Source organism: Blastocystis hominis (assembly GCF_000151665.1).
Source record: "Blastocystis hominis, Singapore isolate B (sub-type 7) whole genome shotgun sequence assembly, scaffold_1".
Taxonomy (NCBI): Eukaryota; class Bigyra; order Opalinata; family Blastocystidae; genus Blastocystis; species Blastocystis hominis.
This window is the reverse complement of record NW_013171816.1, coordinates 1,054,091-1,067,185: the sequence shown is the minus strand read 5'-3', so window position 1 is coordinate 1,067,185 and position 13,095 is coordinate 1,054,091. Positions and strand designations below refer to the sequence as shown.

The 13,095-nt window shown below is 55.1% G+C and overlaps 3 protein-coding genes; all 3 read right to left on the bottom strand.

Annotated features, from left to right (window-relative positions):
- Nucleotides 1-39: 39 nt before the first annotated feature.
- On the bottom strand, nucleotides 40-3,741 carry GSBLH_T00000985001 (uncharacterized protein; the record flags this gene model as incomplete). XM_013039297.1 has 6 exons in its annotated part: nucleotides 2,961-3,741; nucleotides 2,756-2,932; nucleotides 2,147-2,723; nucleotides 2,039-2,115; nucleotides 1,830-2,004; nucleotides 40-1,794 (listed from the first exon to the last, which is right to left on the bottom strand). The coding sequence occupies exons 3-6, from the start codon at nucleotides 2,306-2,308 to the stop codon at nucleotides 40-42; spliced, it is 2,169 nt and encodes a 722-aa protein (XP_012894751.1). The 5' UTR covers nucleotides 2,309-2,723; nucleotides 2,756-2,932; nucleotides 2,961-3,741.
- Nucleotides 3,742-5,739: 1,998 nt separating this feature from the next.
- Nucleotides 5,740-9,565, bottom strand: GSBLH_T00000984001 (uncharacterized protein; the record flags this gene model as incomplete). The annotated part of the gene is made up of 3 exons (XM_013039296.1): nucleotides 5,740-7,767; nucleotides 7,801-9,159; nucleotides 9,197-9,565. 3 exons carry the CDS (start codon nucleotides 9,563-9,565, stop codon nucleotides 5,740-5,742), a joined length of 3,756 nt encoding a protein of 1,251 aa, XP_012894750.1.
- A 2,106-nt stretch (nucleotides 9,566-11,671) lies between these two features.
- On the bottom strand, nucleotides 11,672-13,065 carry GSBLH_T00000983001 (uncharacterized protein; the record flags this gene model as incomplete). XM_013039295.1 has 7 exons in its annotated part: nucleotides 12,980-13,065; nucleotides 12,690-12,948; nucleotides 12,533-12,655; nucleotides 12,425-12,501; nucleotides 12,034-12,394; nucleotides 11,903-12,003; nucleotides 11,672-11,870 (listed from the first exon to the last, which is right to left on the bottom strand). Exons 2-7 carry the CDS (start codon nucleotides 12,810-12,812, stop codon nucleotides 11,672-11,674), a joined length of 984 nt encoding a protein of 327 aa, XP_012894749.1. The 5' UTR covers nucleotides 12,813-12,948; nucleotides 12,980-13,065.
- Between the last annotated feature and the right edge of the window lie 30 nt (nucleotides 13,066-13,095).

The following is a 13,095-nucleotide window of genomic DNA, read 5'->3' as shown; positions in this document are numbered from 1 at the left end:
GAGGACCCGTCGAGCTTCATTCACCGCATGAACACCCCGTTAGAGACGGCGAAGGTCTACTGGAACGAGGCCGTCCGCAGAGACCTCTTCACGTTCCTCAAGAGCGAGGCGCACCAAGTGCATCTGAACGAGCAGGTCTACGTCTACGAGCCCAGCGAGGTGGCCAAGCGCATGCAGAGCTACCGCGTGACGCTCAACGCGCAGCTGGTCGTCGCGGATGTGTTCATCGAGCAGTACAAGAACTCTCCGTTCTGCTCGCTGGACCCCTCCGCCTTCCTCACCGGACTCATCGAGAACGCGAAGCAGCGTCTGCCCGGCGTGCGGAAGGGCGTGCAGAAGGACCGCGAGGAGTACTGCTCTCTGCTGCACGCCCTGAGGAACTTCATGCAGGACCAATTCGAGGTGAGCGAGGGCACGCGCACCACGCTGGTGGTGAACGACCCCTCGCTTACCACGCTGGTCGTGAGCTTCCTGGTGGACGTGATCTTCTCGAACGTGCCGGTGGGGCAGGACTTCGCGCTCACCACGCTGCAGTTCATCTCCACGAAGCCCTACGGCCGCGACGAGTTCATGCGGAACAACAAGCAGACCAAGGAGAGGTCGTACATCGCGCTGCTGCTGGCCGCGTCGTCCATCGTGGAGAAGCAGAACGACAGCAGCTTCCTGGTCGTGTCGATCCTCAAGAACGTGATCCTCGAGAACGACGTGCTGCGCGACACCTGCTATCGCGCCGGCGTGCTCTTCTACGCCTTCCACTCGATCCTCTCCAACCTCGACGACATCGATTCGCCGCAGAGCACCGCCTCCGTCTTCCTGAGCATCCTCAAGCGCATGGCCACCGTTCCGGACATCGAGAAGGACATCCTCGCTTTCACCACTTCGCGGTTCTACGCCAAGTTCCTCAAGGAGCCCAACATCGTCAAGCTCTTCATCCGCCAGCCCCACGAAGCGCCTCAGCCCGTCGCTGCCACCGAGCCGCTCGCCGAGGGCGCGGAGCCGAAGGTCTATTACCGCATGTGGCGTCCGGAGGCGTACGAAGCGATCTGCGAGGTGGCGGAGCAGGAGATCGCGCGTCTGAACTCGACGGCGGCGAGCACGGAGGGCTGGGACCGCTTCTCCAACCGCTTCCAGATGGACTCCATCAACGAGGAGTGGAAGAAGTTCACGCGCGAAGGCAAGCCCGTCACGCGGCCGCAGGCGGAGTCCACCGGCATCAAGCGGCGCCAGAGCTCGTCGCCCTACCAGCCGACGCGTCCGCAGCCCATCCCGTCCTCGCCCTCCGTCTCGCCCCCCGTCTCGCCCCCCGTCTCGTCCTCCGTGTCGGTCTCTCCGTCCGTGTCCCCGTCCGACGTCTAACCGATTCTCTTCTTCTTCTCCTCTTCGTCCTCTGTTTTCTGTTTTCTGTTTCGCACAAACACACAAAAACTTCCATTTCGGGGCTACCGGCCGGCTCTGCGCGGCGCTCTCCGCAGCAGCCTCGCTCGCCAGATCGGGAATGCGCTCCACGAACCCGCGCAGAATCGCGCGGCACTGCTCGTCCGAGAACCGACTCAAAAAGCGATGGCTCAGCAGCCGCGACAGCGACGGCCGCTCCTCCGGCGCCTTCTTCAGCACCATCTCCACCCAGCTGTGAAACGCGTGCGAGGGCGTGTGGGCGGAGGGTCCGTACGTGGTAAAAAACGGGGGATCCCCCTGGCAGGTCCGAATGATCGCCTCCATCGGCTCGTACTGGGCGTACGGCGGGAAGCCCTTGAAGAGCTCCATCGCGGTGATGCCCAGCGACCAGATGTCTGCCTAGCGATGAGACGCCCAGAGGGGGGAGAGCCTACCGAGGCATTGTAATCCGAGCGACACATGACCTCGGGGGCCATCCAGCAGGGAGTTCCGACGAACGTACGCGCGTGCGCCTTCTTCATTGCGCCTTCCATAATTCGAGAAACGCCGAGATCAGCTAAACACACGGAGCCGTCGGAATTAACTAAAATGTTGCCGGCTTTGACGTCGCTAGGGAGTCAAGAAGAGAATAGGCAATGCGAACCGGTGGAGAAGATTTGAATTGTGAAGATATTGCAAACCGTGCGCAGCTTGTTTCAGAACTGCAGATATGACGTCTTCCTAGCGTTTACCGCCCTCCGGACACGCCTACGGGAAGACCTTCGCCGCCATCCAGCTTCCCGAGTTGCTTAAGATATTGTAGAATTCGGAGCAAAGAGCCCTTTGACATGAAAGGAGTGACAATCCAAAGATGATCATTCACACAAAAGCAGCAATGGCATTTAATAACGTTCGGATGATTGCAGAGTTTCATAGATAGAACTTCTCTCCATAGATCTGATATGCTAGAAGACACGTCCTCCAGAGAAAGGACTTTGATAGCGACTATACAGTTATTGACCTTGCATCTGCCCTTGTAAACTTTCGCAAATGCTCCCTACGAAATGATTTCCGAGATTGGATCTCACATGGCCAATTAACCCTAAAAGCTCATAATCTCCGGCTTCGGTAGGCCAGAGCGTAGTTTCATCCATCTAAACTTCGATTTCTACTTACACTGAAACGCAAATAGTTGTTTTTTGTGACAGCGAGAATCTCCTTTTGCTCTCTCTCTTTCCTTTTCTCACAAACAAAATTCAAATATAATCCACTAGAAAATCGGAAAACCGAGGATTCTCCTTGACGATCGGCACCACGACCGTTTTGAACCAATCCATTCCATGGCGCCCCTATTTCTCACTCTCTCTCTCTCGTTCCCCACCACAACGTCCTTCTCTCCCTTCAACTCCCCCGCCAGCGCCTTCAGCCGCCTCACATCATCGGCCGAGTTAATCAATTGCGCGTAAGCGGCCAGCTGCCTCGCGTACTCGCTCGCATTCCCCTGCACGAACCTCGCGAAGTACAAATCCGTCTCCACCGCGGTGAACGAGATTAATGTCTGCATCGCATGCGTCCTCCGCTTCTACCGTAAACATCGCGTTCGACGCCATCGGCGACGCCAGCGACCGCGCCGGCACTTCCCGCGCGAACGCCGAGTACGCCAGCAGCGGCTGCTCCCCCGCGAACCAGCAATGGCCCGCCAAATCCAGGATGAAACTCCTCACCGCGGTTCTCGCGGTTATCGTCACGCGCACCTGCGAAACGCCCACCAGACCGATCGTCCCGCGGGAAACTTCTTCGCGCAGCAGCCATCCGCAATCCTGGGTTTCCACGGTTTCCACTTTGTGGTTCCCCAGTTTCCACACTTGGAGTCGCGCGTCGGTGGTCATAACCGCGATTATCTCGGTTTCCCCTTTTCGCGCGACGTCGAGTCCCGCGGGAATGCCTCCGATGCACACCGCGGGGATTTCGGTGATTCCATCGAGCGAGACGACATGCATCAGTCCCCCGCGGGTAACGCACACCACGTGGTGCGAAGTCGTTCCCGCCAAAACCACGCGGCCCTGCCCCAGCCACGACCACGCCAGATTCCCCGCGGGACGCAGCGCCTGCAGCAGCGTCGCCGTTTCCCCGTCGGGCGTTTCATCGCTCAGCGGAGCCGGTTGGAGGGAAAACGCCTGGAACGAAACCGTCAGCGACGAAACGCCCGGCACCGATTGGCTGAACGGAAGCGAGCGGTGCCCCGCGGGGAACTCGCGACGCGGAGCAACCGCGGGGAGAGGGGCCGGTTCCGCGGGGGGCGCCGCCTTCTTCCGCTTCTTCGATTCCCGCGGTTTTTCAGGCTCCCGCGGGAATGGATCGGGCGTTTCATCAGCCTCGCCGCGCTTCTTGGAGTCCCGCGGGGGAACCAGGCGAGGCGCCGAAACCGGGGAAACCGGGGAAACCACCGGAATCACTGGAACCACCGGAACCGCGGGAATGGGCGAGGGCGTGATTTCCGCGGTTTTCTCGGGCTTGGCGGGCGTTTCGTTCATGGGCTCGATTCCCGCGGTTCCGTTGTTCTTCTTGGGGGGCAGCATGGAGAGTTTCTTCTTTGCCGCCAAACTGCTTCGCCGCAGCCAATCGCGCATTTCTTCGCCGCCCAGCGCGTTGCCGCCCAATTCTTCGGGCGCGAACTCGACGGCGACGCAGGTCTCCCCCGCGGTGAACATCAAGCGCGCGGCGTCGCGACTCCACGTGATGTCCGTCACCCCATTGCGCGATGCCCCGCGGATCACCGCGATCGGCTGCGCGCGGTCCGTCCGCCACACCGACACCGTCCCGTCGTCGCTCCCCAGCGCCAGCAGCGACAGGAACCGCGGGGAATGCTGCAGCAGCGTCGGCGCGAAGCGCGCCACCCCCACGATCGCGCCGTGCCCCGCGAAAACCGCCTGCGGCGCGAAGGACTCGCGGGAGAGCAGCAGAGCCGCGGGAAACCGCGTCTGCCCGACAGTGGAAACGTGGAAACCTACGTAGACGGCGTGGGTGAGGCAGAGATGGGAACCGTCGGGCGCCCAGCGCGCTTGTTTGTAAAGACCGCAGCCGAACGCGTCGGAGAGCAGAGGCGAAGACGACGAAGACGACGACGAAGATGACAAGGAGGATGACAAGCCGGCGGAATGGACGCAGGACCACGAGGACGTGGACCAGACGCGCAGCTCGTTGTCTTTGCTCACCGACGCGATGAACTACGTCGAAAAGTGGAAACGTGGAAACCTCCCCGCGAGGGTCCCAGTCGACGGAGTGGACCCAGGCGGCGTGGCCGGCGAGCGTGTGGAGCGGGGAAGGGCTGCCGAGCGCCCAGACGATGAGCTGGCAGTCGAGGGAGCAGGAGCAGACGAAGCGGCTGTCGGGACTCCAGCAGAGAGACGTGACGTCTAGGGTGGAGAGAGAGGAAGGCAGGCACCGGAGCGATGGCCTTTGAAGGTTTGGACGCAGACGAAGCGGATGACGATGTCTTCGTTTTCTTCATCTTCTTCATCAGCATCTTCATCAGCTTCTTCTTCCTCTTGTTCTTGTTCTTCTTTTTCTTTTTCCTTTTCTTCACCATCTTGTTCTTCTCCTCCTTTTTGTTTTTGCTTTTGCTTGTCTTGTTGGTGATTAGTATTATCATCTCCTTCAATCTCCCCTTCCTTTTCTTTGGTTGGAGGATGCTAACCATCACACAAATACAAAAGCAACGACATAATTGTCATCCTTTTTCCAAATACAAACCGTCTCGTCATCTGAGGCGCTTGCCAAATATCTACCCAATGAGCCTATCCACCTATCAAAAAGCACTTTCCATCGGGAGACCAGCGACAACATGTTACAACATTTGAATGTCCCCGCAAAACACTTAACAGCCTATCCGTATTTTCGTCGTCTTCCTTTTCTTCAGAGAAAATGGGATCCGTCGACCAAATTAGAATATTCGAATCTGGAAATGTTATGAATCACACCCACAACGAACCTCCACCAGCCGTAGCTACATAGTTCTCCGTTGGATGGAAATCGACAGAATAGATGGATGTGACTAAACCAATTACGCCGTTGCATTCGAATCGCTGTACCATCGTGCCCTATCCAAGGAACTCTGAGTATTTTCATTGATGAAAAGGAATGTGTTCGTTTAAAGGAGTCGATCGTATCAGCAAAGATGCCAACACCAACGACCTATTTAAAAATTATGCAGAGCAAATCTATTGATCTACGATTCACCACTTGCGCTGAAGTGTGCATTAGGCAAACTGCCCTTTTGGCCGAACTGAACGTTTAAATCTCTCCTTAATCAAAATTTCAGTTTTTCGTTATGGGTTTCAAACAAACACTTCCCACGGTTTTCTATCAAGAATTGGTTTCATTCTTTTCTTTGCTTTCACACGGTTGACTCTCCTTTTCAGGAGAGTCCGATCCACTGCTATTCAGCTCTATGGTAATGCTTTCACATTCCTTTTTCACGTCTTCACACCCGGGAACAAGGTCAAATAGGTTGGGGTCGTTCGCAGCCAACACCATTCCCTTGAACACGCTCTCTTTGTGAAGCAGATTGTATGGCGAGTCATACTCCGCCACGACACCTGCGTCCATCACACACACGCGATCTGCATCCAAAATCGTATTCAGTCGGTGAGCAATCGTCAGTGTGGTACAGGTAGAGAATTGCTTTCGAATCATGGACTGCAAAAACGCGTCTGTTTCATTGTCTAACGATGCGGTCGCTTCGTCCATGATCAGAATCTTCGGTTTCTTCAACAATGCCCTCGCGATGCAGATCAGCTGTCGTTCGCCCACAGAAAAATTCGCTCCTCCTTCGTACACATCGTCCTCCAATTGTCGAGGCATATTCTCGACCACCTGTTTTAATTCGACTTGCTCGATTACGGACCAGATTTCCTCGTCCGAGAACTCATTGAACGGATCCAAATTGAACCGGATCGACGCGGAGAACAGAACGGGGTCCTGCGGGATGATGCACAATGCGCGCCGGACATCGTCCAATCCCAGCTTTCCCAGGTCCACCCCATCGATTTCGATCGATCCTCCGCACAGGTCCGTGATTCGGAACAACGCGATCATCATCGTCGATTTCCCCGCGCCCGTCCGTCCCACAATCCCCACCTTCTCGTGCGGCCTCACCACCAAGTCCACGCCTCTCAGCACGAGCGGTCCGTCCCGATACCGCAGCTGCACGTTCCGCATCTCGATCCTCCCCTCGCTCGGCCATTTTGGCGGCGGACGAAGCTGCGTCACGCGCGGCGGCTCCGGCTGCACGGTGTCCACGTACTCCTTAATGCGTTCCACCGAGTTCATGTGCGCCTCGAGCCTCGCCGCCACGCGCACGAGCTGCTTCATGCTCCCGGACATTCCCGTGCACGCCGACAGGGCAATGCCCAGTCTCCCCGGCGTGATCGCCGACCGCAGCGCCGCGCACACCGCCGCGACGACCAGCGAAATAACCGCGGCCAGGACGTCGGAGCGGACGGCGAGCCAGTTGGCGGCCCACTGGAACATCAGAACCGCGGTATTGTGGCGGTCCAGCGCGGCCTCCATCCCGCGGAGAAACCGCGGTTGGTCGGCGAAGGCGCGGATGGAGCCGGCGCCGAGCAAAACGCCCTGGAAGTCGGCGAAGAGCGGGGAACGCGTGAGCGCGCGGAGGCGCTGAATCTCCGTGTTGCTGCGGCGGAAGCGGCGCTGTAAAACCCCGAACGCGGCGAGTACGATCCCCGCGGGGAGCAGGAAGAGGCCGAAGGTGGCGAGCGTGGAGCTGAGGAGGTCGACGGCGAGGCTGGCGGCGTGGCGGAGGAGCGTGGTGAGCGCGCGCGGGAGCTGGGAGTCGGTGAGCTCGATGTCGCGGTTCAGTCGGTTCAGCACGCGACCCACGGGCGTGACGTCGTGGAAGGAGACAGGGGCGGAGAGCACGGCGAGCGCGAGCTGGTCGTGGAGCGCGGAGGCGGCGCGGAGACGGCCGGGGACGAGGAGGAAGGACTGAGCGGCGGAGGCGAGCAGGGAGAGGAGGGAGAGCAACGCGTAGCCGGCGATGAAGAAAGCGATGCGGCGATGGCAGGCGGAGGAAGAAGAGGAAGAAGAGGAAGAAGAGGCGCAGAAGGGGTCGTCGCTCCAGTAGGAGAGCCAGAAGTGAGAGGCGACGGTGAGGAGCGCGGCGAGGAGCGTGAGGAAGAGGAAGAGGAGGACGAGGGGAACGCCAACGAGGCGGAAATAATATTGATACACACACCACGGAATGGACCCGCTCGCCTTCGTTTCCTCCGACACAAGACGACTTTCCTCTTCGGTTTCCACGGTTTCCACGGTTTCCACGGCGGCAGACGAGTTGGATCCCGCGGGAATGCGGCTGGAAAGGTCGGTCTCGGTCTCGGTTGCAGGGGAGAAGGGAGAGGGGGAAACGGAGGTGGATTCCTCGGCGAGGAGGAGGAGGTCGATGGGCTGCCGCTTGAGCTGGTCGAAGGTTCCTTGGAAGACGATGGTCTGGTTGTCGAGCACGATGATCCAGTCGCATTTGTGCAGGAACTGCGTGGCGTTGGTGACCAGAATGCGCGTCCGGCCGCGCAGATAGCGGTCGATGCACTGGCGGAACAGTGTTTTGCCCACGTGGGCGTCCACCGCGGCGAGCGGGTCGTCCAGAAGCACGATCTCCGAGTCCGAATAGCAGCAGCGAGCCAGCGAGATGCGCGCTTTCTGCCCGCCCGAGAGGTTGATTCCGCGCTCGCCGATCTCGCAATCGCTGCCTCCCTGGAGCACGCGGAGGTCGTCTTCCAGGCAGCACACGCGCAGCACGGCGCGGTACTTCTTCTCGTCGTACGGCTTGCCGAAGAGAATGTTGTCCTTCACCGTCGCGTTGACCAGCCAGGCCTGCTGCGCGGACAGCGACATGCTTCCGTTCACTATCACCACGCCCGCGTTTCGCGTCATCTCGCCCACCAATGAGGACACGAAGGAGGTCTTGCCGCTTCCTACACGACCCACAACGGCCACCAGCGAGCCCTTCTTGATGCGCGTCGTGATGTTTTTTAGACAGTTCGCGTGGTCGCCCCACGCGAAATAACCGTCGCGGATCAGCACGGCGTCCGTTGCCGCGTCGTAATCCTCCACCACCTTCTCGTTCCCGTCGATGTCCTTGTAGACGACCGTGCTCCCCGCGGGGAGATCGCGTTCCACGATGGACTCATCGCACTCAGCGAGGTTCAGGAAGCGCTGGATGCGGCCCATGGACACGCGGAACTGCACGGCGTTGGACATAACCACGGGGAACATCGTGAAGGGCGTCTGCAGCATCTTGAAGAGCGAGAGCAGGTAGAACGCCACGGAGGACGACAGCGGCTTCTTCATCACCGAGGGGTACAGAGAGAAGCAGACCAAGGGAACGATGCAGGGCACCAACGCCGTGACGCAGTCGAACCCGGCGGCCATGATCCACGCCATCTGCGCGACGAGCTTGAGCTCTTTGGCGCGGACTTCTCGGATTTTCTCGAGGAAGGGCTTTTCCCAGCAGTAGTATTTGATCACGCGGATCCCCGTGAGGACTTCGTTGGTGAGCTTCACGCGCGCGTCCACGACGCGCATGTTGCGGATGCGGATGCGGCGCGAGACGATGCTGGCGTAGGACTGGATGAGCAGCATGATCGTGTAGATAGCGAGGGCGATCCACGTGATTTTGCCGAGCTGCTGAGCAACGAAGAAGATGCAGAGAAAGAGAGAGATGGGGATGGAGATCGCTGTGTTGAGAAGCGTAATGAAGAGATGCAGCTAGGATGTGAGGAGAAGCAGCAGGGAAAGGAAATACCATGTTGGTATCGCTGGACATGATATTCACCAATTGGCCGGTCGACGTTTCGCCCCTCGCGGTGGAACTGAGGACCAAGGCCTTGCGGTAGATGGCTTCTGAGGCCATGGTCTTGACGTAGATACTGATATCGGTGAGCTTCATTTGGCAGGAGGATGAGATTAGCGTGTTGATCACTGGAACGACGAATAGCATCGCGATGTAAAACACTCGCTCTGAGGTCGCTAGAATAGAGGAGGCAATGATAGTTTCGTACTGAGTGGAGATGTTTCTTCCAGGTCGCTCACCAAAATCTTTAGAATCAGGGAAGGGATGAACGACAGTATCACAGATATCGTGTTGAGAATGATGATTATTACCCAGTTGCATAGTCCGGTAGCTCGTAAAATAGAACGCGTGAAGGATTTATGCCCCTTGGCATCTGTTTTCTCTTTTTCCCAGATTGACATGAATCTGGAATAGAGTAAGTCGGGTCTGACATAATCTGGATTTTTGCCCAAGTCTTTCATTGTTAACGGCCGTTTCTTGCCGATCTTGAAAACTTCGTCGATAAACGACATTCTGAACATACAACAATAAAAGGAATTGCATACGTTAAGCGTGAAAAGAAATTAGAGTTATCATAATAGCATTTCTCTCTTTTCTACAGATAACTCTTGGAACAATGGAGCACAGTCGGAGAAGAATGATTCGAGTCTGTTCTGACTAGTTCTATCTCGGATTTCATGAGAACAGAGAGAAATAGTGAAGAATTCTATCCGAACCGAATCGAATTCGACAAACTGCAAGTCCCAATATCATCATATTTGCGTCTTCTTGTGATTTCACAAACAGAGCACGATCTAGGGATATTACGAGACCTCTTCAGTTTGTTCTTTTTCTCCTTCAGTCTGCGTTTCCGCATTTTATCCTTCTTCATTAACTCTACATATTCTTTCGGCAGTTCTTCATCCTCCTCCTCCTCCTCCTCCTCCTCCTCCTCTTGCTGCTGCTCCTGATGATACTGCTGTTGCAGCAGTTCCTCCTCCATCTCTCCTTTCTCCATCATGTCTCCCCCATCCGCCTCCTCATGCCAATGCTTTATCATTTTCCTCTTTTTTTTCATCTCCAACTCTTCCTTTTGCTTCCTAATGCGCTCATCCCACTCATCATCATCCAGCATCTCCTCGCTATGCTCCTCCTCTCCCCCCGGCAAAATCCCCGAGTACTGCGCCGCCCGAATCAATTGACAACCCCCCGCGTTTTCTTCGTCCAGTAGCGCGGCAAGCTCTTCGTCCGGCGGGAGGATCGACTTGTTGATGGCGATGACATCGGCATCCAGCTCGGGTGATGGTTTGAAGGTTCTGAACTCATCCCCGCGTACAAACCCGCAGAATTCGATGGAAAAAGTGGTTCCCGCGGGGAGCGGGAAGCAGAAAATGGGGATGTTCTCCTTCTCGACGACGAGCTTCTGGTTGAGGAACTCGAGGAAGGAACGCATGGTGAGAGGAGAAGGCAGCTCGTCGATGAAGTACACGAAGAGCATGAAGATGCGGATCATGTATTCGAGATGCGTCATGAATTGATTCACCGGGCTGGAGATGAAGGCAGGATGAGTATTAGTACAAGGAGAGATAGCGAATGCCGTGCTCGCAGGGAGGACGCTCGAGGATTACTGGACGCGAGTTTTTGAGCGCGAAGTCGAAGAGCACCGCGTAATCCTCCACGGTCCAGTATCGATAGCATCGCAATTTTCCTCGTTGCTCGAATGAGTTGATGTGGAACTGCGCAATGAGTTTGAGTTTATGAACGAAGGGGGTTCGATGAAGGTATTTGGTAGGAAGGGGCCTGTTTTTGATTACATAGAAAACTAGATTGAAGACGAAAAGAAGTAATACATTTAGGGCGATATTTGAGCTCCTTGTAAGCAATATCACTCCAAGCTTCCAATGGAGCTTTTCTCGATGCGCGAGTGTTAGTAACTCTCTTTACAAGTCTCTTCAACATGGATAAGGGTCGATGAAATAGACTCTCCATTGTGTGGTAATTGACTACGTTGTGATCAACCTATCTATTAGTCCAAAAAATAAAACATACATAGTCTCTTATCCTCTCCAACTCATCATATTCCACGGGTGCAAAAGAAAATTGCTCGATAATGAGTGCCTCGCGAACATAATTCGGAAAATTCTGTGGAGTGATGGTGATCATCATTAGTCTGCGGATTTCGCGTAGTGCCTTGCTTTTCAACTTCCTTGCTTTTTTGTTCACAAATATCATCTATATAGTAACCCATTCCATAACGCACATCGTGTAATTCAGCCAATCCACTAATTCTGTGTTCCTTGCAGTATTCAAGCGCTGCCTTCCGTATTGCATGAATATACATTGGGTACAGAAGAGGGAACGAATAGACCATTTCATACAGAAATGTTTTAATCAAACAATCCATAAAAGACACTCCAAAAACGACCCATTTCTTCTTCTTCTTCTTCTTCACTTCTTCTCCTTGGGCGGTACAAACTTCTTCTGCCGCTCCTGCTCCTTGATCCCGGCCTTCCTCTTCTTCTCCATCCGCCTCTTCTCCATTTCTCGCTCCTTCTTCTGCTGCTCGCTCAAGAAATACTCTCCGCTCTCGATCTGCAGATCCACCTTCGACGGCGTGATGTGATTCTCCGGCGGGAACGGCGTGTATCTACTCTTCACTGCCCTCATCATCTTCATTACTTCTTCTCCTTCACCACCACCTTCTTCGTCTTCGAGCTCTTATTCTCCTTCTTAAACTTCGGTAAGAACCGATCCCAATTCTCGTTTTTCAGCGCAGGGTCCTACGCATCATCGCATCATGCCATCTCCACCTTCGCTAACTCCCGCTTAATCATCAGCGTTTTGATCGCATAGATCGGATGGATGTTCTTCATGCAGTCAATGATGATTCGACGCACCGTTTTCAGGCCTTGGTAGCTTCCCATCACCGCCACCGTGTTCCCTTGAACCAGCATGTAGCAGTCCGTTAGCAGCTCGATCGCCTTCAGCGTCGCTCCTTCGGGGCCTACCAGGCGCTGGCGACGCTTGATGAAACGGTCCTTCGTGGTTACGTAGCCGCCGATTTTGATGATGTCGCATTGCATGTTGTCGTCCAGGATTTTTATGGCTTGGTTGAAAGGAACGCTGCGAGCAAGTAGCTTGATCAGGTCGCGTGCTTTCAGAATGATGTAACTACCGCTCAGTCCAAACAGGAGGAAATACGGGTCCTTCGTTTTACGCGTCGTCTTGACCGTCATCGTACCTTCGATACAGTCCAACTCGCAGTAAATTCCGTGTTTCTACAGCTTCACCGATTTATGCGAATCAAACATCTAGTTCTTTTGTAACCGCTGGCCACACTTCACGGAGATATTGCTCTCTGTAGCGGGGAAACATGGTAGCGAACGAGCTTTCCTCCAGCAGAGAAGAGGGCATATACTCCTCTTTCCATTCCTAGGAGCTAGTCCACTCCAACACACATCCCTACTTCGATTTCCCACTTGTTCACAGTGCCATCATCCCAGGGCTTGTCTTTGCGATAATTTCTCTTTTTTCCCTGCTTCTTCTCGTTTGTGGGAACTGCTTCGGTGGGTTTGTTGCCAGAATCCATTGTGTGAAGAGAAAATGTGAACATATTGTTTGCAGAAGTGTGCAGTAGAGAGTGAAAAATGCACCTGCATCTTTTTCAATTTTGAATCGCATCAAGTCACGATTGAACGATTTCATTAGGGAAATTGCCACTGCTCCTTCATTTATAATTTGTGTGCAAAAGAGTACGTGATTTGGAACAATCCCATTGTTCCTTGGTTTACAATTTGTTTTGGCTGTTGTGCATCCTATCCATCTTCTCGAGCCCTACGCGTAGGCATAGTTTATAAGATAGATATGCGATT